Source organism: Mustela nigripes, chromosome 6, assembly GCF_022355385.1.
Source record: "Mustela nigripes isolate SB6536 chromosome 6, MUSNIG.SB6536, whole genome shotgun sequence".
Taxonomy (NCBI): domain Eukaryota; kingdom Metazoa; phylum Chordata; class Mammalia; order Carnivora; family Mustelidae; genus Mustela; species Mustela nigripes.
Genome location: NC_081562.1, coordinates 15,282,370 through 15,303,013, shown reverse-complemented (window position 1 = coordinate 15,303,013; position 20,644 = coordinate 15,282,370). Strand labels below are relative to the sequence as shown.

The window sequence follows — 20,644 nt, the reverse complement described above, 5'->3', positions numbered from 1 at the left end:
AACTTGCTACAAGTTAGGTTTTCCACTGTCAATCCCTCCCTTCCAGACCCCCCTGGAAGTGTTCTCCATAAGCTCACAAGGTAACCAATGTTCATAAGCAATGGATTTTTTTTTTTTTTGTCTTTATCTTACTGTTGACCACTCTCTGTCTCTGCGCTACCAAGCACTCCTAGATTGCCTCTGATCTTTCTTTCTAGTCTTACCAACTGTCTTTGCCCACACTTAATTGCCAGTGTTCCCTAGAGTTCTCATCTGACCCCTGTTCTCCCTTTCCATTGTTTCCTTAGTCATCTCCTCTCCCTTGGCTTCTGCTTCAGCCTATTTGCTGGGGATTCCCAAATCTGTATATCTCTTAATAAACTATTAAAATATTCATAGCCCTCTGTTTCTGGTCAGGTTTTCTTCAGTCTGTCTCCCACATGGCCAACAGAGGGATTCTTCTAAAATACAGTCTTGTGGGCGCCTGGGTGGCTCAGTGGGTTAAGCCGCTGCCTTCGGCTCAGGTCATGATCTCAGGGTCCTGGGATCGAGTCCCGCATCGGGCTCTCTGCTTGGCAGGGAGCCTGCTTCCCTCTCTCTCTCTCTCTCTCTCTCTCTGCCTGCCTCTCCATCTACTTGTGATTTCTCTCTGTCAAATAAATAAATAAATCTTTAAAATACAGTCTTGCCATGACCACCCTGTAGAACTGTCAGTGACTTCCTGACACCTGGTAGAATCCAAATTTTATTAGATACTAACCTCATGGCTTGCCTCCATATTCTAAATTCAGTTTGCTATTATATACTTTCTGCTTAGTCATGCTAAATTTTTTATTCTTGCCTAATTATATTTTACCATTGGCATTCTCTCTACGACTTGGCAGATGCTGTTCCCTTTGCATGGAATATCTTTGTTAGTATGGTGAGCTTTATTCTTGAAGATCAGCTTAAGTATCTTCTCTGTGAAGACTTGCTCATCATAGAGGCAGAGTTAATCATTCTCTCTTCCTTGTACCATTTTTACTTAAGTCTGTTTTTAGTGTTTTTGACATTTGCTATGTTCTCACTCTCGGTTAATGTCTAGAATGCAAGTTCAACGAATTGAGTTTCTTTAGGTCAGAGATTGTGTCTCCTTCATCTTTGGATTCCTAATTTTAACAAAGTACCTTACAAATGGTTATAAAAAAGTAAACCTTTCTGCTGTCTGAATGGAATGTAGTGACTATATGGTCTTGTGGATCTCTCCATATCAAGGAATAATCAGTACACTATAAGAGAGAAATGACAGCCTGAAAGAGGGAATGACTAGGTAGTGTGGACACAGCCAGAGAAAGTCTTCACAGAGAAATGGGAAACACTTGGTATTTATAAGAAAGAGACTAATTCAAGAAGAGAAGAATACACGATGTATAGGAATGATAGATCTGTTTGGAAAAGGCCACAGAGGCCAGAAAATGAAGGATCCATAGCCTTTGTGGCAGATCCTAAAGGTTTTATCCACAAAGGTGATAACACCATATTTTTGCTTTACAAACATCTGTGAGGCAGTTGTGTGGAACGAGGAATAGAAGGATGTGAGACTAGAAATAGGGAGACTAATTAGAGGAAGTTGCTAGTGTAAAATTTCCAAAAGTAGCAGTATTTGGAAGGAAAAGGATTTTAAATCCTCTACGTAACAGAGAATGGGGAATGGTCTCTGGGTAGAATCTGGCTCTGCCATTCTGTCTTTGGTAAACAGCAGAACCTCTTTTTGTTTTCATGATAGAGTGTGATAAGACCCACATTTGTGTAAGCAATGATATCATTACTACCAGTGCGTGTCTAACTGCAGTGTACTCCTGTGGTTGTTTTCCTCTGTTCATAGTGCCCTCTGGCATCTTGATAATGTTGAAATACTTTATGCAACTGTCTGACTGAATGCTGACTTGTCTCATTTCTGTAGCAGTTTTACAAAACTAACTGCATGGTTGATTACTGGGACAAAAAAATTAAATATCTTTATATTGGTTTTTTGGGTTTTTTTTTTTTTAAGATTTTATTTATGCATTTATTTGACAAAGAGATAGAGAGCACAGGAAGGCAGAGCAGCAGGCAGAGAGAGAGGGAAAAGCAGTCTCTGTGCTGAGCAGGGAGCCTGATGCAGGGCTCAATCCTGGGACCCTGGGATTATGACCTGAGCTGAAGGCAGATGCTTAACAGACTGAGCCACCCAGTGCTCTGGTTTTTTTTTTGTTTTTAAGGGCCACCCAGAAAACCTGTCCTTGCCTTAGCAACTCATTTTAACATCTAAATTCAGTCCATTTTCCTTTTACTACCTTCCCAATACTGAACAGGATATCGTGCAATATATTTGAAAATAGCTAAAAAGTAGCTCAAAACACTCCACCAAATAATGTCAGTCAGAACTTTACAAAGAAAATGTTTCTCACTGTGAAAATTTCATAGTCCATTTGTCTCCCTACCCCAACCCCCATTTTTTAAGTATTTTATCCTATTAAGCTCATTTGATTTTATAACTATTGGCTATAGCCTTACCTGTTTTAAAGGCAAAGTGTGTCTTAAATAGCCTTTGTAACCCAAACTGTCACAGAGTTGACACATTTGTTCCTGTGAGTGAACAGTAAGTATTATTTTCATGAAAGTGCTAGGTGTTTTTTACTATTAACTAGCTTCCAGGAGGATTGTCTGATTAAGAAAGCAGACTATTTAATATTCTGTTTACCTCTTTTTAACCTATTTTGGCCTTTCATAAACTCTGCATTCTTCAACTATTTTAATGTTTAACCATTGAGGTGATTATTTATATTTTATGTCTTTTTTATTATTGTTATTTTTTAAGTATATTCATATCTCAACTTAGACATTTGTACTTTTAGTGAATTTTTTTTTCCTGGAACTACTAAACCTCTTTATTTGTTAAAAAATAAGCCTTATCAGCGGGGTGCTTGGGTGACTCAGTCAGTTAAGCATCTGCCTTCAGCTCAGGTCACAGTCCCAGGGTCCTGCGATCGAGCCCCACATCTGGCTCCCTGCCCAGCAGGGTGCCTGCTTCTCCCTCTGCCTGCCATTCCCCCTGCTTGTACACACACTCTCTCTCTCTGTTGAATAAATAAATAAAATATTTTTTTAAAAAAGCCTTATCAAAAATGCTTACAGTGAGAGTATCAGTGCCATGTGCATTCTGATTCTGATCCTTCGCCTCACTGACTTTGTGTCTGACCATGTCATTAAAGTCATGTCTGGGGGCACCTGGGTGGCTTAGTCAAGTGTCTGCCTTTGGCTCAAGTCATGATCTCAGGGTCCTGAGATCAAGCCCCACATCACGCTTCCTACTCAGCAGGGAGTCTGCTTCTCCCTCTCCCTCTGCTCCTCTTCCCACTTATGTGCCCTCTCTTTCCCTCTCAAATAAATATAAAATCTTTAAAGTCATGTCTGATCCCCATGAATATTAAAAATGTCTGTATGCACTGGATATTCACTTCTCTAATTATCCATTAAGAATTCATTAATTTAGGTAAACCTTCCCAGTCTTGCAGAGGCACTGAGAGTAAGAGGGAGCATATTCAGATTTATTCCAAGGGCTTTCAAAGTATACCACACTGACCCCTCATTAAATTCTAATATGATTCTATCTAGCATCTACTGAGAATTATTACCAAAGAGACAGCAGTTACCAATAGGTTTTAAGGTAGAAAATGGTTGAAAGAGAATAAACTTTAATCTACTTTATTATTTAGTCCATGTTTCCTTTTGCACAGATGTCACCAATTTGCCATATCCGTTGAAAGTAGGACTTCCTTTTATTTGTCCCCAAAGTACCTATTTTCAGTGTCAAGGAAGGTACCCTCTAGTTCAAGAACTTGAAAAATTTAATGAACAATTCACTCCTGGACTATTCATCCTATTGATGCCTTTAATGATTTCATACTCCGATCACATATATCCCCTTTCCCTACCCTATTTCCCTATCTGCTGCCCCTTTCAGACCCCAAAGTCACTTTAATTGCCCTTCTCTGAATCTTCTTCAACTTTATTTTGTCTTTTTCGAGGTAAATGCTCTGAATTACAACAGTATTTCAAGATGTAGGTTTTACTAAAACTTTATACATGAAAAAAAATAGTGTTGTTTCCTATAGTTGCCTTTAGGATGACATTTTATTGAAAGCCTTAAATAAAATTTTTATCTTTAGATTGAATATGTTAGTGTTTACCTTGAAAACTGTACCTGAAGAAAAGGAAGTGCTCTTAAATAAAGCTAACAATTGTTTAATATCTTCCTTAAAGGTTCTTACAAATCACACACGCACACAAAGAATTCCTGTAGTTTCCGGTTACCCTGCAAAAGTTTTATGTGTCTGCTTATCTTAGACTTATCACCTTGCACTGATGACAGGGTAATACTGACCTGCACCAAATGGTTCATTGGTCTGTTGCTGTTGTTGTTGACTAAGAGAAGTCTACCGTGCTCAGTTGACCTCATATTACCAGGGAAAAAGAAAGAGTATTTACTGTGTGCCAGATACTTTTCTAAGCATTTTGCATGTATTAAGTTGTGAAGTAGATTATTATTCCAATTCTCTAGAAAAAGTAGGGTACAGAGCTGTAAGATAACTTTCCCAAGTCAACCAGCTAGTTAGGTGGTAGAACCATTAATAAAATCCAGCCAGTCTTAACTCTTGGACCTTACCTTTAAAGCGGGTATCATGCGCTTATGTACTGTTGCTGACGTTTTGGAATAAGTAGTGACTTAGCTATCCTTTTTGCAAACATCCTTAAGTTTTGTGATTTCTGGTACTCTTTCCCTATCATTCCTATGAAGGGTACCAGAAAGATTTTAGATAATGACTGTGTTAGTAAAATTCCAATCTGGGTTTCATTAATTCTCGTTTTTAGTCATGATTTCTCTAAAACTGGATAAAAAGCTTTGTGACCAGAAACTTAAAACACCACCCTTACCAACAGCATTGTGGTCACAGAGGCTCCACTCCTGCCACAGAGTATATTCCAAACAGCTCCACTTGACTTTCTGATGCCTGAAAAAAAGGCTTTTGGTCCGCAGAGCATGTAGGAGAATTTGTAGGTAGTTCAGTAAAACCTCTAGCATACTTTGAAAACCTCTTAGTTTTAAGGTTTACTGCCATGGTGTGAATCTCCCAACTTCCCTGTGCTGGGGAATAGTCGGTAATGACAGTGAGTACCCACAGATTCCTCTAAACACCTCTTCTGTTTTTGCAGTGGACAGCCTGCTGAAATACACTGGCTATGGGAATGCTGCAGGACTATTGGCGGCCAGGGGCCTCTTGGCTGGAGGAAGAGGCGATAACTGGTACTCAGAGGATGAGGACACAGACACTGAGGAATACAAAAATGCAAAACCAAAGTATAGTATCAAGTTTCTTTTCACCTAACTATGTCTGTGCCTTTGATTTGGTTATTTGCCCCTCACTTCCTTCGTCTCTCATTTTCCAAGTGTTTCTTTTCTTTTGTGGATTTGGAAGCTTTCCATTTAATAGTGTTTTCAGAGGCAGTTTCATAGCTAGTGGCTTAAAGAGTGACTTCAGGTGATTGAGGAAGGATAATATTGCAAGAAATATTCTGCTGCATGCTCCTGACCCTCTCCGAAGGAGAGATGGTATTTTTAGATATATGCCATCATATACTTAAAAAGTAGTATTGCCCAATTTTTGCTTTCTTTTCCATAAGGTTGAGATTTTATAGGGTATAACTAAGAACAAGTATTTCATTTGGTTATTTCATGCTTCAGTTTTTCTCAGAAATCTAAACATACGTTCCGTGAATTCTCTTGCATAAAAGCCATTATGAGTCAGTAAAATGGTACCTTATTAGCAAAAAGAAAGAAGTATAGCTCCACAGTAAATTTCAATCCAACACTTGGGTAAGAATCTTTTAACAGATGTGTTATTGCACTGAGGCAGACCAGAGACTCTTTTCAAGTCTTGCCTGAATCAGTGCTTAGAAATCAAAGACACTAATTCTTCTCTTATCCCAAAACAAACCACCTCTACTTCCTTCTATTTCCTCCTCATCCTCTTCGTCCCCTTCTCAGCCCCCCATATCCCACGTAAATTTCTTAGTTCCACTTATTAGAAGTTATACGAGCTCAATTTTCTCATTTCCATTACTAAATGTTAAAAGGGTATGCCCTTTCCTTTTGGCATTGCCAGTGATGTTGACATGCTAGTTTTTCTACTGACATTTTCTAGAATGTAGTGAGGAACATGTGGTAGTTGATGAAGGGCAGAAAATCATTATCTTCAGAATTGGGTTTTTTTTTTTTAAAGGATAAATCGTGCCCTGTTAACATGAAAGTACTAGGTTATCAGAAGGTAAAAGCAAAGATCATTTCCTAATTAGACAAGACTTATTTGGCCTGTATTCCTTGGCAAATTGGGCCTGGGTAAATAGCATTACTTTTAGTATTTCCAGTTCAGCCTCAGCAGGATCTTGTAGAGTGTGTCCTAGAAAAAAAAGACTTTTGGGGAAAAAAAGCTAGCAGTGACTCTAAGCAATACATTCTTAAGACTGCCACCATTTAGATGCCATAAATCGGCAGCTCGGTCATCTAATTGAAGCTTAGAGGAATCATACTTTAACCTTTCCCTAATTATAGAAGTCATCATTCTAATTAGTTTTACTAGCTCTTGACTTTTCTATTTCATAAACTATATTTTCATCAGTTTAGTATTTTCTCTCCCTCCATTTGAGACATTAAAGAATACCACTTGAGGTATACCTCCATATTTTTAAATGAAAGTAGAAATTACTTTAGGCATTCATTGTGTCCCAAGCTATGTGGACACATCAACTAAGATTTTAAAACAAACAAACTCTTAAATACTCGTGGGTGGTTGATGTCCTTATATCTCGGTGTGTATTGTTGAGTTTGCTTGACAGATGACTTCTACCAGTGGTAATGATCACATATCTTATAAGCACCGGAATGCTACTATAACAAGAAATTGCTTGGAGAAAATATAAGAACATTGGGTCTCTCCTAATAGAATGGGAAATAGAAATGTGTTAGATTATGAAAGTGATTTTAGATTTCAGGAGAGCACCTTTTGCTTGCATCGAGGACCATGATGTTTGGTATTGTTGTAGTCTTGGCTAGGAAGTTTCTATATTAGACCTTGTGACATCCCTAGTTGGAATTTTCATCAGCTTTGGACCTGGCCTATATTGTTCATAGGAATGGTGTGTTAGTGTCATCAGAATAGTCACCATTGTGAAATCTTGTTGTTTCTTAAATATTACTCGTGACAGATATAAATATGTGTTTCTCACACAGCATTACGTCTTCCCCTTCAGATATATTTGCATGTTTTTTTTCTTATATCTTCCCTCCACTAGTGGGATATTTGTTAATTTAAAATACTTATTCATGGGGTGCCTGGCTGGCTCAGTTATCGGAGCCTGCGACTCTTCATCTCAGGGTTGTGAGTTTAAGCCCCATGTTGGGTGTGGAGCCTACTTTAAAAAAAAGAAATGCTTATTCAAATGGTCCTTGTGGAAGTAGTGGGAAACAAAGTACTTTACAAGCAAGAGAACCCTTTGTGCTCTGGGGAGTGATCGATAATGCTCGAAGAACTTTTTCCCTAAAAATTATGAAAACTCTTTACCAATCTAGTCAAGCTTATAAACTCAGCCCTGAAAGAATTGCTTTTTCCCCTACTCTCTGATTACCCTTCACCATCAGTGTTCTCAAGATCACAGTATGCTTTTCTTATGATGCATTTATTCACAACAGTTGCTAGTATTGGCAGAAGCAGAGAAATTACCCTTTATCCAGTTGGCCCTAGTCCCGTTGTCAAAAATGTAAGTGGATTCTGATTGATGCACCAAGGTAACCTATAATCCTTTAGTGGAATCTGAAACCAACAATTGTGTGGAGCTTACATTCAGGCTATGGGAGACCGTTAATTTCACAACAATCTTTTTTGTGTCAAAGTAAGTGTATTTAATGGACTGGAAATGGCTTTCCGCAATTAGCAGAAATATACTTATAGAATCAAGTTACATGCCACACAGGTTTTTGGTGTAAATCTAAGCCATGCTTGTTTAAAGTTTTCAGATAAACTTTGGTCCTGAATCAAAGAGAAAAATTTCTAAATTCTAACTTTTATACCAGTTTCTTTTGTGCCTCTGAGCATGGAGGCCCCTTGCGTGTATAGGAGGGTAAAGTATAAGTGACTAATGTGGTTTTGTACATCATTCCGAACAGCAATCGAAAGACGTGTACCTAATGGCATTTGGCTCATTTTAGACCAGTGGCTGTCAGGCTGAGTGTATAGGAACCTAGGAGTCCAGGGAGTGTCTTTAAAGGGCTGCTAAATGGAGGGCAGGAGGAGGGGATAGCCAAGGTAGGCAGAACTTGAGGACACCTACTTAGATTCTTCATACCCTACACTAGTTCATAATCACATACAGAAGCTTAAAATCCTTGCAAAAGCAACTCGGGTGTTTCCTTCTCAGCCATATTACTCTTAGGAGTAGCTGTGGCAGCGATTGTATAATTTCTCCAGCATGAGACAAGAGACTTTTTTTCTTCGTCAAGATTTTGTTTTGTTGCTTTAAGTCTCTTTGTAATTGTCACCATATATTGAAGATGTACCCCCGAAGAAAACCTTTATTTTTAATATTTCTTGAAGTAAATGAACAAGGGTATAGTAACTTTCTACTGTTCTTTTTATTGTTTTGTTGGGGATCAAGTATTCTGGGGAGTTTTTCCTGGAAAGACATTTCTAGCCTTATTTGCATAGGCTTTTCCACCCCATCTCCCCCTATCCTGGTTCTGGGCTCACAAGTGCCTTTTCCTGAAAACCCTGATCCCTCTATTTTCAGAGGTTGCAGACTGTCCACCCAGAGGCTCGACTTAGCCTACAGTTAGCTGCTGCTGGGCTTGTTGGATCGTTGGTTATTTAGTTCTTGTGTTGCATCGTCGATTATTTAGTTCTGTGTTTTTATTTTCTGTTTTACATAGTACTTCTTAATTAGTTGCCAACATTTAGAATTCAGATATTTCAGATGCAAATTTGGATTTCTGACTTCTTTTCAATAAGCTCTAATAACATGAAGCCTGCATTTTCACATGGCAGACAACTGGCTGATGGAGCTGAGTGGCCGTGGTCCCCGTCATGCCAGGCATAAGCTCCTCTGGTTTGACAGTGGATCCTTTTCATTCTTACCTGCTTAGCCCCTGTAGAGATTTGCCCTCCCAGGCCCTCCTTTAACCAGAATGGTTTGAGTAAAATTCAATCCCTACTTTTTAGAGACTGACGTTAACTTTAATATAGCTCAGAGAAATTTTAATAGCTTTTTTGTTAAGTGACTTAGTACTGTTGATGTTGGCCAAGTGTAGCAACAATCTGAAAAGCAAAAGTCTTGAAATATATTTCAGCTTTTGCATATATTCATAGGTCTATACCTTTTTATGTCTTAATCCCTTCATCACCAGGTTCATAACTGTGGTCAGTTCATATAATGACCTTATATAATACATGTTCGATGATACTACAAATGAGTTGAAATAATTCTTGTCACCTAACTGGAAGACGTATATAATCACAGAATTGGAATGCTGGAAAGATGGGGTAGGGGAGCAGACAGGGTGAGAAAATGACCCAGTATAGTTTCCGCCACAATTAGTGTACCTTAAACATCTTAAGACTCAGTCTTAGAACAAGATAAAACCAACCCCAGAATTTCAGTGTCAAGATCCTAAAACCTACAAAATTAAGTCTTAGACTGTATTATCTGAGGTTCTGTAAAGGTAGCAAGTGGATGTTCAACTGAAAATAATCTCTTTTATGAAACCTCACATCATTGTTACAGTGACTATTTGTTTTCCTCTCTGGGAAGGGAAACCAAAGGAGTCTTGTTTCAAGTGGGGAGCAGGAGGGGAGACCATGTCCAAGTCTGCCTCCTGACCCCGAGCACATTGGCATTTTTCCTATGAGAATGGCACAGTTTGGTGCCCTAACTTGTGTTTTCTGTGATATTGCGTACATTCTTCTGTGTACTGGGGGTGGGGGGTATTGCTTCAGTAAAGGATGATAAATTCTTACTCTGTAAGAATGAATTTCTGCCTATTGCTTTTATGCTCCTTGAGCAAAGAAAGGATTTTGTGACTTTAGTAGCTAATTTCAGAGCAAGCCATTAAATCATTTTAGCAGCAGAGGACTTGAGGTCAGCTTGTGGAAAATGGACGTCATTTCTGTTAAGCCCTTAAAAGAACCCAAAAAAAGAATCAAATGTGCCCTGATTCAGGAATTCATGTCCTGACTTGACGTTGTGGATACAACAGAGCTTACCAGTGCATCCTCCTGACACGTTTTACCCCCGAGGCAAATGATGGCTTGTGCTAATGTCATTATAGAATACAGCAGTCTGGGGATCTGATTTCTTAAATCACTCCTCCATTGAACTTGAGAAGAGGAGCCTTCTTTCTACGTGTTTTACATAGTTAATCCGTCTACCTTCCTTGTACTTCCTTCTAATGCCTGATTTCCTTTGTCTGCTTGGGAAGTAGTATGCGCTGTATAATAAGTACCTTTACTAATTTATTTATAAGACTCGTTGTTTTCTAATTTAGCATGTGGCAGAAAAGAAACCAGTGGAAACATTCTGTTGTTACAAGCCTAAGCAAATAATAGATGGGTGGTGGAGTCACATTTTCAGTGTGGCATCTGGATACATCTTAAAAACGCTGTAGTTCTCTGAAGCCTTGTCTGGGTCCCCTTTGTTCTTGACTTTTGGGGACTCTGATGACCCTAGTTCACTGTTTTTTTTTAAATGACCACTAACTAGAGGCCTTTTTCTCTTCTATTATGAGCACCTTAAAAAAAAAAAAAAGAGGGAATAGTAGCACACAGTGAAGTGTCTGAAGTTGGCACTCTAGCCCTGTGTGGTTTTTAACCTCATTGTGTATCTGAATCACCAGGAAAATAAAATACATAGATTTAGTTGCTCTCAGTCGAGGCCTAAGCCTTTTCTTTAAAGTTTACCAAGTGATTCTAATGTGCAGCCAAAGCTGAGAATGACTGACAAGCCCAGGAGTTTTCAAACTATGTCCCAGAGTTCCTAAAATTGCCTCAGGGGCAAACTTAAGAGTAAACAAGTAAGTATAGACAAACAGGAGAGGCTTTAGGCCTCCACTCTGCTTGGCCACCCCATCCCCTCTTCTGCTCGATTAGTTCCACTTTGTCTGTTTTATATATGGCTTTCTGTGTAGATTTCATTTGTTTCCAAAAAAGGCAGGGGGAGGTTGGTGGTGGATCCATTGCTCTGAAGGGGAAAAAAAAGTTTTAAATCATAGCTGTAGGTGTAGGTCTTAAGGAAGACTATTAAAACGGATGTTTTAGATCTGGTTTTTGAGAATGCTGAGCACTGAGTCCTTCCACAAGAATCTGAATATCATGTGCCCTCTGAGGAATATAGAAAAACAGAAGGAAATCTTTTAGTAATAGATAATAGTACCTAGTGGCCTAGCCCTTTTACTACTCAAATGAGAAATCCCTGTTAACCTGCCCAAGTCAAAGTCTAAAGCAGGGTTTGCAAGCTAGCTTCCAGAGGATCTAATTGATCACAGGGCCTTTGTTTTGGCCCACAGGATTGTACCTCCTGCCACTTTAGACTGGCACTGTCCTCAAGTTTACCTCAGTCCCCAACACTCCCCACTGTTCATAGCTGACCAGTTCACTCATTTGCTTATCCTACAGACCTGGCCACTGAACGCATTTGTGTTTGTAGACCCTAGAAAGCAATTTATTAGCAATTTGCTCTTTGTTTTTAATGATTGAATGAAATATCCCCGCCAATTGTCCATACTTGGCTGAAACAAAATACCGTAACCTCTTGTCTGCTTTTCTAGAAAGATGTTTAAATTATAGATAACTTAGCAGCTATTGAAGAATTTTCTTCATCTCCTTTAAAAAAAAAAAAAAAAAGTGTGGCTTTCACCTAAGAGGGTAGCTTGTTTGGTATTAGAACTTCTTACAAAGTTTATGGGACATACACATTTTAAGTACTTTATTATTTCTCTAGAAAGTCAAATGGTGTATACCTGTCTCTTGGTAGGTTAGATTTCATTCTTTTTTCTTTTAAATCTAGGTCACATCAAATCTAATTAAAATTGTTCTTCTGCTTTATCTTTTATTATTTGAACACTCACTGCCTTCTGTGGTCTCACTAATGGACTAATTTCCTGAGATGATAAATCGGCATGCTTTCATTTTCAGATTTCAGCCTCTCTGCCATCATTTTTCCAGTTTTTTTTTTTTTGACACATTTGTTTTATGCTGTATCACAAAATGGATTTCTCCTACTCTGAAATCATTTGTCCCCTTATATTAATAAACTATGCATCCAAGGATATTTATCCTAACGGCACCAATCAAATTTCACATTTTTTAAAAGCAGCCATGCCTTTAAAAAAACAAAAAGTTGGCAAGTCAGCTATTGGTTTTTGTTTTTGTTTTTGTTTTTGTTTTTTTAAGTAAAACTACCACCCGTTTCCCAAAGCAAATTAATAGAAAAAGTAAATTTTTAAAAATTCCTGTAGTAGTTCTATACTACAAAATTGCTATTATTGCCCATTTTTGGCTATTATACTCTTTCTTATTATAACTTACAACTTGGACCAGAAAGTATAGAAAGAGCATAATTTTAAAACATACAGCATAACTTTTTCTTCTTTTTGTAGCATTAATCTTATCACTGGTCATTTAGAGGAACCAATGCCAAACCCCATAGATGAAATGACAGAAGAACAAAAAGAATATGAAGCCATGAAACTTGTCAACATGCTTGATAAACTTTCCAGGTATTGTATTCCCATCCATTTTCTGCTTGGTTTCTAAAAATGTTCTATTTCTTTGTCTCTCTTACTGAGAGTTATCATGGAACAGCAACTCTGGAAATCCATGTTAATTGGAACAGGGTGGCCTGGGCAGCAGTAGTTCAGATCTCTCTTGGCTACCATGGTTTTTCTACATGTGCCGCTTCTGGATGTGCATTCTTAAACATTTAAACTCTCAGAGCTAGGACAGTAACGACTAGATCATTGTGATATTTAACCAACTAACCTCCCTGTCTTCAAAAAGATGCGATGAGTTAGGTTCAATGATTTTGCTGCTTCTTGTATTTTTTGTTTTAGTCTGTTTTGGTTTTTGTTCCAAATCATTATGCTTTTTTCCCCCCTCATTTTTGATGTGCAAGTTGGCAATTCTGTCTTTTTGGGTTGCTGCTGAAACCGAGAATTGTAAAATGTCATGCACCCAGGAAAAAGTGAAAAGGAATAGCTCAAATTAAGGGTTTTCTGAAAGCAAGTGCTTATATTAATTAGGGGTTCTAAAGACAATCTGCCCTTCCCTTCTTGCTTCACACCGCCTTCCCTTCCCAAAATAGCCAGTCTTGAAAATTCTTAAGTCAAATATATACAAATCAGCAACTAGTCATCTTTGAGGAATACTGGGAAATATTAATTCCTTTCACACTTGCCTGAATTGCTCTATTTTCTAGTCATACATTGAGTCACTGTCTCCTTTAAGCCATCTTGAGTGAGTGCTTCTGTGTGTCAGTGGCAGCCGCCACTTACAGGTGTATTTCTTCCGGTCATCTCCTTTTTCACAGCAACTATATGTAAAGGCTAGTACCCCTCAGTCAGAAGTAGCAGCTGGAATCCCGGGAAAGCCAGAAGGTGTAACAAAGAAGCAAGTAGAGGTGAAGGCAGAGCAGGAGGCTGACTGACATGGGAAGTGTGACATATGGGAGAACTGCAGAGTCTGATGATGCTGGTAATGTGGTAGTAGTTATATAGAAATAAACAACTTCGTCATCTCGATCACATCTACCAAGCTAGTATGACTAGAATTCAGTATCTTCCAGCTAGTCCTTTTAAATTTCCATCTTTGCCCAAAGAGGTTAGAATCTACAGCGAACTATGCTCACAACCTCTGTTTGCAAATGACATTCTTCATACCTTTATGTAGAGCCGACATGTTCCTTTAACAAAGGAATTAGAATCAGAGAAGATCCTGTAAGCAAACCTACAGGAAGGAAAATAACATGCTCTGAATGAGTAGTTAAACATGAGATTTTTGCTTGGCTACTTCTGAAAGGATCTGATGTAGCTAATGAAACAGTGGTATAAGTACAGAAGTTAGGATGAGAACCAACAGATCCATCTAGTAGAAGCTGGAGAGGGAAGTGTTAATGAGGACCTATGTGGAGCCCATCAGTGGGTTAGGACAGTAAGCAAGTTTCATACATTTCACTCTAATAACCTGAGTCTTTCAGAGAACACAGATGTTGCTCAACTGCCTATATGCCCTGAATGAGTAAACTCCAAACGAGGAAAGTGGGAGATGGGAAAAAGACTGCCTAAAATAAGACAGTTTAATCCAACTACTTGACTTACTGAAAGAGACAAGGTCATTTCATAAGACATCCCTATACAAGGGACAGAAAACAGTGCTAGGTCCTTCTCCTTTTAATCCCAAGGGAATCCACATATTCTAGAAGCTGCCAACAAATAAATACACAAATGTCAAGTTTGAAATATCCAAGCTTCCACTTGATTTAAACTATGCCTCAAAGAAGATGTGTACTCACCCAGAAACACCCAGCAGATGCCCAGCTCAATCTGAAGGTGATACTGATTTCACATGTATAAAACAGAGCAAGTATGTCTTGTGTTGGCTTTGATAGGACCAATTTTGCCATTAAAATGGAAGCGAAAGGCAACTTTAAAAATAGTCCTAAATCACTGGTATTTTGCATGACGTGTGGTGGGTTTTTTACATCGTCTGCCTTTGTGTGTGTGCTTTCTAACATTTGCTCTCACTAATAATCGATGACAACACTGCACGGAGACCAGCAGCGGGCATTCCAAAGCAGGAATGCAAAGAATGAAGCCATTCTTTATGCGGCTTACATGTTTGTCTTGAGTTTCTTCTTTCTCTTCACTGTTGGTTTTTGGGTTTTGGTGTTTTTTTGAGGTAGAAGATATGGCATAGAGCCAAAGTAGACTAAGTTCAGTACGATTCAGGGAACGTTTATTAAGCAGCTACTCTGTGCAAGTCACTGTGCTAGGAAGATGAGGGAGATTCAGAGAATGTGACAGGCTCCGCCTCGAACTCACATTCTAGCGAAGGAAATGGCTATAATCTGTTCTAAAATACAAGGTAGATGGAAAATGATGACAAATAAGGTCTATGTTGAACTGTAAACACCCAGGAAAAGGAGCAGTTCATTCTGTCTGGATGAATCAGGGATGATTTCACAAGGAAGATAGCATTTGTGCTGATTCTTGAAGCTTAAAATGTATTTAACAGATATGTGGAGAACTGACCATTCATTCCAGGTAGAGGGAAATCTACTCTTGTTGATAAACTTTGGTATTCACATACTGCATCTTTCTTCCCAAAAGCCCAGGTTGTTTTATCATTATTTGATTAATATAATCTGTTACCAGATTTCTAATTGGGGGAAGACCCAAAGAATTGCCCCAAATATTTCCAAGCTAATGCCGTGATAATCCATTTCCTTTTAACAGTTTACAAAACACTTCCACGTACATTCTCTTTCTAGCTTCATACCAAAGTGAGACTAGGAACTTCATTTTCCAGAACTCAAGACCTTTGCTCTGTCCACTGTGCTACTGTGTCTGTCTGTTAGAGTCAGTGTTTGCCAGAACACTTCCTGATCATCCTCTTCAGCATTGTGCTACCAGTTAGTTCCCTCAACTGTCCTCTGAGGATGTTCTTCATCCCACCAAGTCTTTATTGTGCTAAGAGTGTACTGTAGCTTTGTCGGATTAACTTTTCTTCTCAAAAATGAAATCATTTTCTCCTGGGCCTGAATTGAAAGGCATGTGAGTAAAGGCTAGGTTGGAGGTGACGTGGCCAATGAATGGACACTAGACACTTCCTTTTTTCCATCCATAGGAGAGCAGATGTGAAGGACCTGCACCAGGATGGTGGTTAGCAACAGTGGCCCGTGCCAAAGCACTTACCAAAGTGATGACTAAGGTTGGTCATGCCAAGTACTGTTACTGAGCCTGGTGTAGGGTATAGATGTCACCCACTCCCAAAACTACAAAACCACCAATGCAAAAATTAAAGTTACATTTCCACTTTGCCTCCATGCTGGACACAGCGACCACTGCAAGGAGCTCACTACCTTGGCAGCTTTATTATAACTATATTTCCAAGGACACTGGAGAAATTCATGCTCAAACATTTTCTTCCCATTAAATACCAACTGACTCAGTAGTATTCTGTGTGTGTGTGTGTGTGTGTGTGTGTGTGTGTTTAAGGATTGTATTTGTGACAGATGTAGGTAAGGGGATTCGCTGTGGACCTAGAGGTCTTATGAGTTTGAAAATAATCTGAACCCTATAAATCCCACCATGTCTAGCTAGTACAGTGCCTTGCACCCTGTGGTTCCCCTACTGTGTAATGATGAAATAATGAGCACAGCTGATCCCCAAATCTGTAGACCAGTTTTTTACTCTATAAAATAGCCTACATGGTTTAACACCTTTGTCAATTCCATTTCTTGGCCAGATATGATAAAATTCAGGACTGGAAAGGAATTCCATAAAAGTACATTGGCCTACGACTGACTCATTTAAATATTAGGGAACATAATTTCTTTAAAGTAATCACTGTAATATATATCATAAACATTAAGTCCTGAAGCATGACATTAAAAATGTTAAATGGAGCTTTCTATACGAGAACAGAGGTGAAAAGGGGGATGAAATTTGCCTTCCTCTCCACCTCCTCTTTCCTTCTTTGAATTGGAAAAAAAAAAAAATAAGCCCCCGCAACTTAAGTGGGAGATTAGAATGGGGACTGTGTGGTTAAGCAAGTCCAATGCGGCTAATACAATTGCGTTCACCTTAGCTACAGCATACAGCTCGTGTACAGTCACACAGCCTCCTCCAGAAGAAGGGAGAGAGGATTGATTGGCTTAAGCTCAAACTAACCAAAGGAAAAAAATATTTCAAGTTTCGATTTTCTTTTGACTTTTCTAGGCCCCTTCACTTCCTTAATTGGAACCAGGCACGGATTAATCTATTGTCGTCCCCCAACCCCGCCCCGGTCACATTTAACAAGGTGCATTGCATTTTGCTTACATATTCTATCAGAATCTAAAATTTAAATAATTGTTTTCCCGTTTCTTTCTTATATATTTTATATATATATATATATATATTTGCCAGCCATTGTGCAGTATTTGGGAATGGCTTTCTTAATAAATGTAGGTTCCAAATATGGGAATAGTTCTCTTTAATCCAGAGATAATTTTTAGACTTATTAAAGCTGGGATGGGCTAACTGAAAAGTAATATCTAATTTTTTTCCCTATGAATAAGTTACTCTGCTTACAAAAATATCAACAATTGTGCTTATATCCACCTTTATGATAAGTTAGTCAGGGACATGTTTTTCAGGTATGTTTCCAAAACATCCTATTTTTTAAGCATTGTGAGATATAGTGTAAGTACAAAAATGTACAGATCTTAATTGTGTATACCAGAAAATCTTTTTGATCTGTGCTGTCCAATATAGTAACCACAAGCCATATAGGAGTACTAAGCACTTGAAATGTGGGTAGTCTGAACTGGGATGTCCAATAGGGTTAAAAACTCAGGCTTTCGAAAACTCAGTATAAAAAGAGAAATGTAAATATCTCAATTGTTTAATATGGATTTTATGTTGAAATAATATTTTTAATATACCGTGTTAGCCAAATATATGGAAATCAATTTTACCTATCTTTTTCAATGCGGCTACAGTTAAAACTACATATATGGCTTGTATTTGTAGCTTTCATTATATTTACATGTGGCAGCACTATTCTACCTCATTAAAATACACTGTAAGGTTGCCTGGAAGTTCCATTAAGGGAACTTGGACCCAGTTAAATTAATAGACCCTTAAAGTGGAAAGGAAACATTGATTTGAGAAACTTGATATTATGTATCTTTAGGTTAAAGAGGGCCCTTCCACCAGCTAGGCATCTCCAGGTAGGATTTCATGTGACCTTTGTACTGCAAGTTGGTAATCACTGTCCTTTAACCTCAGTAGTGGGAATGACTACTTTGAGCTCTTGGTTTAAGCACTAGCTGAAACAGCTTCTATCTATTAGAGAAACATCACGTAAGAATGTCCCTGGCTGTTTGTGCTCTTAGTTACCCTCCTTCAACTTTTAAGTCTTTCTAATTGGGGAAAGCATGTAAGAACTCCTGTTTCTCCTGCTTTATTCAGCAGTGTCACTTGGCATGCTGACCTCTTATTAATATTTATTTTGCTAATTTGGACAACACGATAGAAAAATTCTATAGAGAAATTCCCAAGAAAAAAGAATACCCTCACTTAAGAATAAAACTAAATTTGATTCTTTAGCACTGTCCCTAAATCTCTTTCTACATATTTTTTTAACCATGCTATTTAATGTGAGGTAGGTAACAGATTTTTAGAAGCTTTGCATGTGATCTTCTAACAGAAATGAGGATAAAAAACTAATATTTATTTAGTGCTTTCAAGTTTAAAAAGTAGTCCACTGATCAGTGAAGCAGCCCTCTGAATTAGATAGGGCAAGGATTTCACTGAAGAATAAATGGGACCAATCAGTAAGTGACTGACCCATGATCAGGCACCTGATTAATGACATAGTCAGGACTCCGTTCTCAGTCTTATGACGCTAGAACTTAGGTTATTTTGAAAATCAGAAATGTGTCAGTCTGATTTTAAATAAGATGGTCTAAATTTTAAGTAAATGCAAAGCACAAAGACCAATAGTAAGCATCTTTACCTGAGAAGAGGATTAAGATTTGGAAGACGTGTATTCCTGCTTTCTCATTCCACAGTTGAGGTCTTCTCAGTTGAGGTGCTAAAATAAATAGTTGATATCAAACACACACACACACACCTTTATATGAAGGAAACCAGTAAAATTGCTGTGATTCTATGTTAATGTAAGTTATTTTAATTATTTTAAAAAGAGAATGATTACAGGTATTCTAACAAATTCTTACTACAATCACATTAAGAAAATCTAACTTTAAAAAGGCTTTCCATTGGGACTATTTAGGCAACTCCTAATTTCCTTTGTAAAGCAGAAAGTAGTCCAAAGTAGTGGACTACATATATGTATCCACTCATTATGCCACATTCATTTGTCATGGAAATATTTTTATGCGACATATTTACCTTCCTAATTGCACCCAGCCCCAAAGCACGATGGTGTGGTCTGAGGGAAGATCTCAGAATTATTTTGAAAGAAGCAGCCTGAAGACCTCAAATTTGCTATGGAAAAGCCACCATACCCCTTCAAATGTACTGGGTTCGTGCCTTAGTGAAAGATCAGTGCACCCAGTCGGCACTAGGAAGCCATTAGATGGAAAATCACAAAAGTTGAAGGATCAGGGTCCAAGCCCAAAGGACATTCTTGCCCAGCATGTAACTCAACTTGTTAAGCAATGGCCAAAGTTACAATATTTTTCTAAGAGAAAAAGGGGTTATAAACACTTGTAAGCATATCAACAGGTTATTAGGCAGTCCACTGTACTTTGGTGGATTACGAACTGTTGCGGGAACGCCGAAATCTTGAAATAAGATGCACTCTCAGACTTGGAATTAGAGCAAAGATTACAGAGCTGCTTTCTCTGGGCTAGCACAGGCTCCACTCTAGCAGGCATTTTTGGAAAAGCTCTGTGTTCATTAAAAATGTTTTCTTTATTTACCAGTTTCTCATCCTGTCTTTCAAATGTGAAAAGGAATTAACTATGAAATGGCTAATTTTAAATGTCAGGGTTCTTTTTTTCCAAGCCGACCTGACATTAAGAGCAGAAGTCCCTGTACCACAGAAATGGTTCCCAATTATCCCATCGTGGGTTTTGTTATACATTGTACAGAAGTCAACAAAACAAGTATGTAACAGAACCTGCCTAAATAGCAGCCACCCTCATTAGAAACAGAGAATTAATCAGGGGGCGATTGAAGGAAGCAATGCCTCACAGGTTTCCCCCTTTCTTCTTTTCTAATATAGAACAAAATATATTACATGAAAGGATCGGAACTATTATGCAGTACTCAATTAGAGGGAGGTGAATAGGTCTCTAACATGCTGTTTTATCAAAAGAGCAGACTGGTGTTTGCATGACTGTTGTTTCATTACAGACCCTGTCATTAATTCCATGTGTCAATACTGCCCTGTAGTACACAGAGCAGACAAGAAAGAAGAGCCCTTGAAAACAAGGGAATGATTTTTGAGTCGTTATCAAGCTAAGTGGCAAGCGGGAAGCTGAAACTCGTATAGGTAAATTCGAAGGGACTCTTGGGAGATCTGCAAGTGGGAAACAAGAATGCATTTTACCAACTGCTTAATTATGTCCTGGTTTTCAACAAGTACACTTGAATTGAATGCTTTGTTTGTATTGCACAAAAACATGTGCTGTGGGCAAGAGTATTCTCTTGCTTCCAGGTCAAGTAAGGTGTTTTATACACATATACATCTGGCCTATTCTATAGTGTGCGATTGGGTATGTTAGTGTCTGAGCCCCAATATTGCACTGTCATTTCTGGGGGAAAGACTTATATAGGACCAGAAGCCCTAAGAAATGGAACCTTCGGTTC

At 38.4% G+C, this 20,644-nt stretch overlaps 1 protein-coding gene across 6 annotated transcripts in view; it reads left to right on the top strand.

The window, feature by feature from the left end:
• The window catches only part of RIC8B (RIC8 guanine nucleotide exchange factor B), a 98,898-nt gene that overhangs the window by 70,415 nt on the left and 7,839 nt on the right, over positions 1-20,644 (top strand). The window contains exons 8-12 of one of the 6 annotated variants that reach the window (XR_009404728.1): positions 5,215-5,359; positions 12,701-12,820; positions 15,945-16,028; positions 17,039-17,120; positions 20,189-20,327. Coding sequence is in view for 3 of the 6 variants with exons in the window: in XM_059402181.1 (XP_059258164.1) it covers positions 5,215-5,359; positions 12,701-12,820; positions 15,945-15,984 (305 nt within the window). In the remaining 3 variants the exon portion in view is untranslated. The remainder of the gene's footprint in view (positions 1-5,214; positions 5,360-12,700; positions 12,821-15,944; positions 16,029-17,038; positions 17,121-20,188; positions 20,328-20,644) is intronic. The other 5 variants (XR_009404729.1, XR_009404730.1, XM_059402181.1 and 2 more) reach the window with 5 other exon arrangements.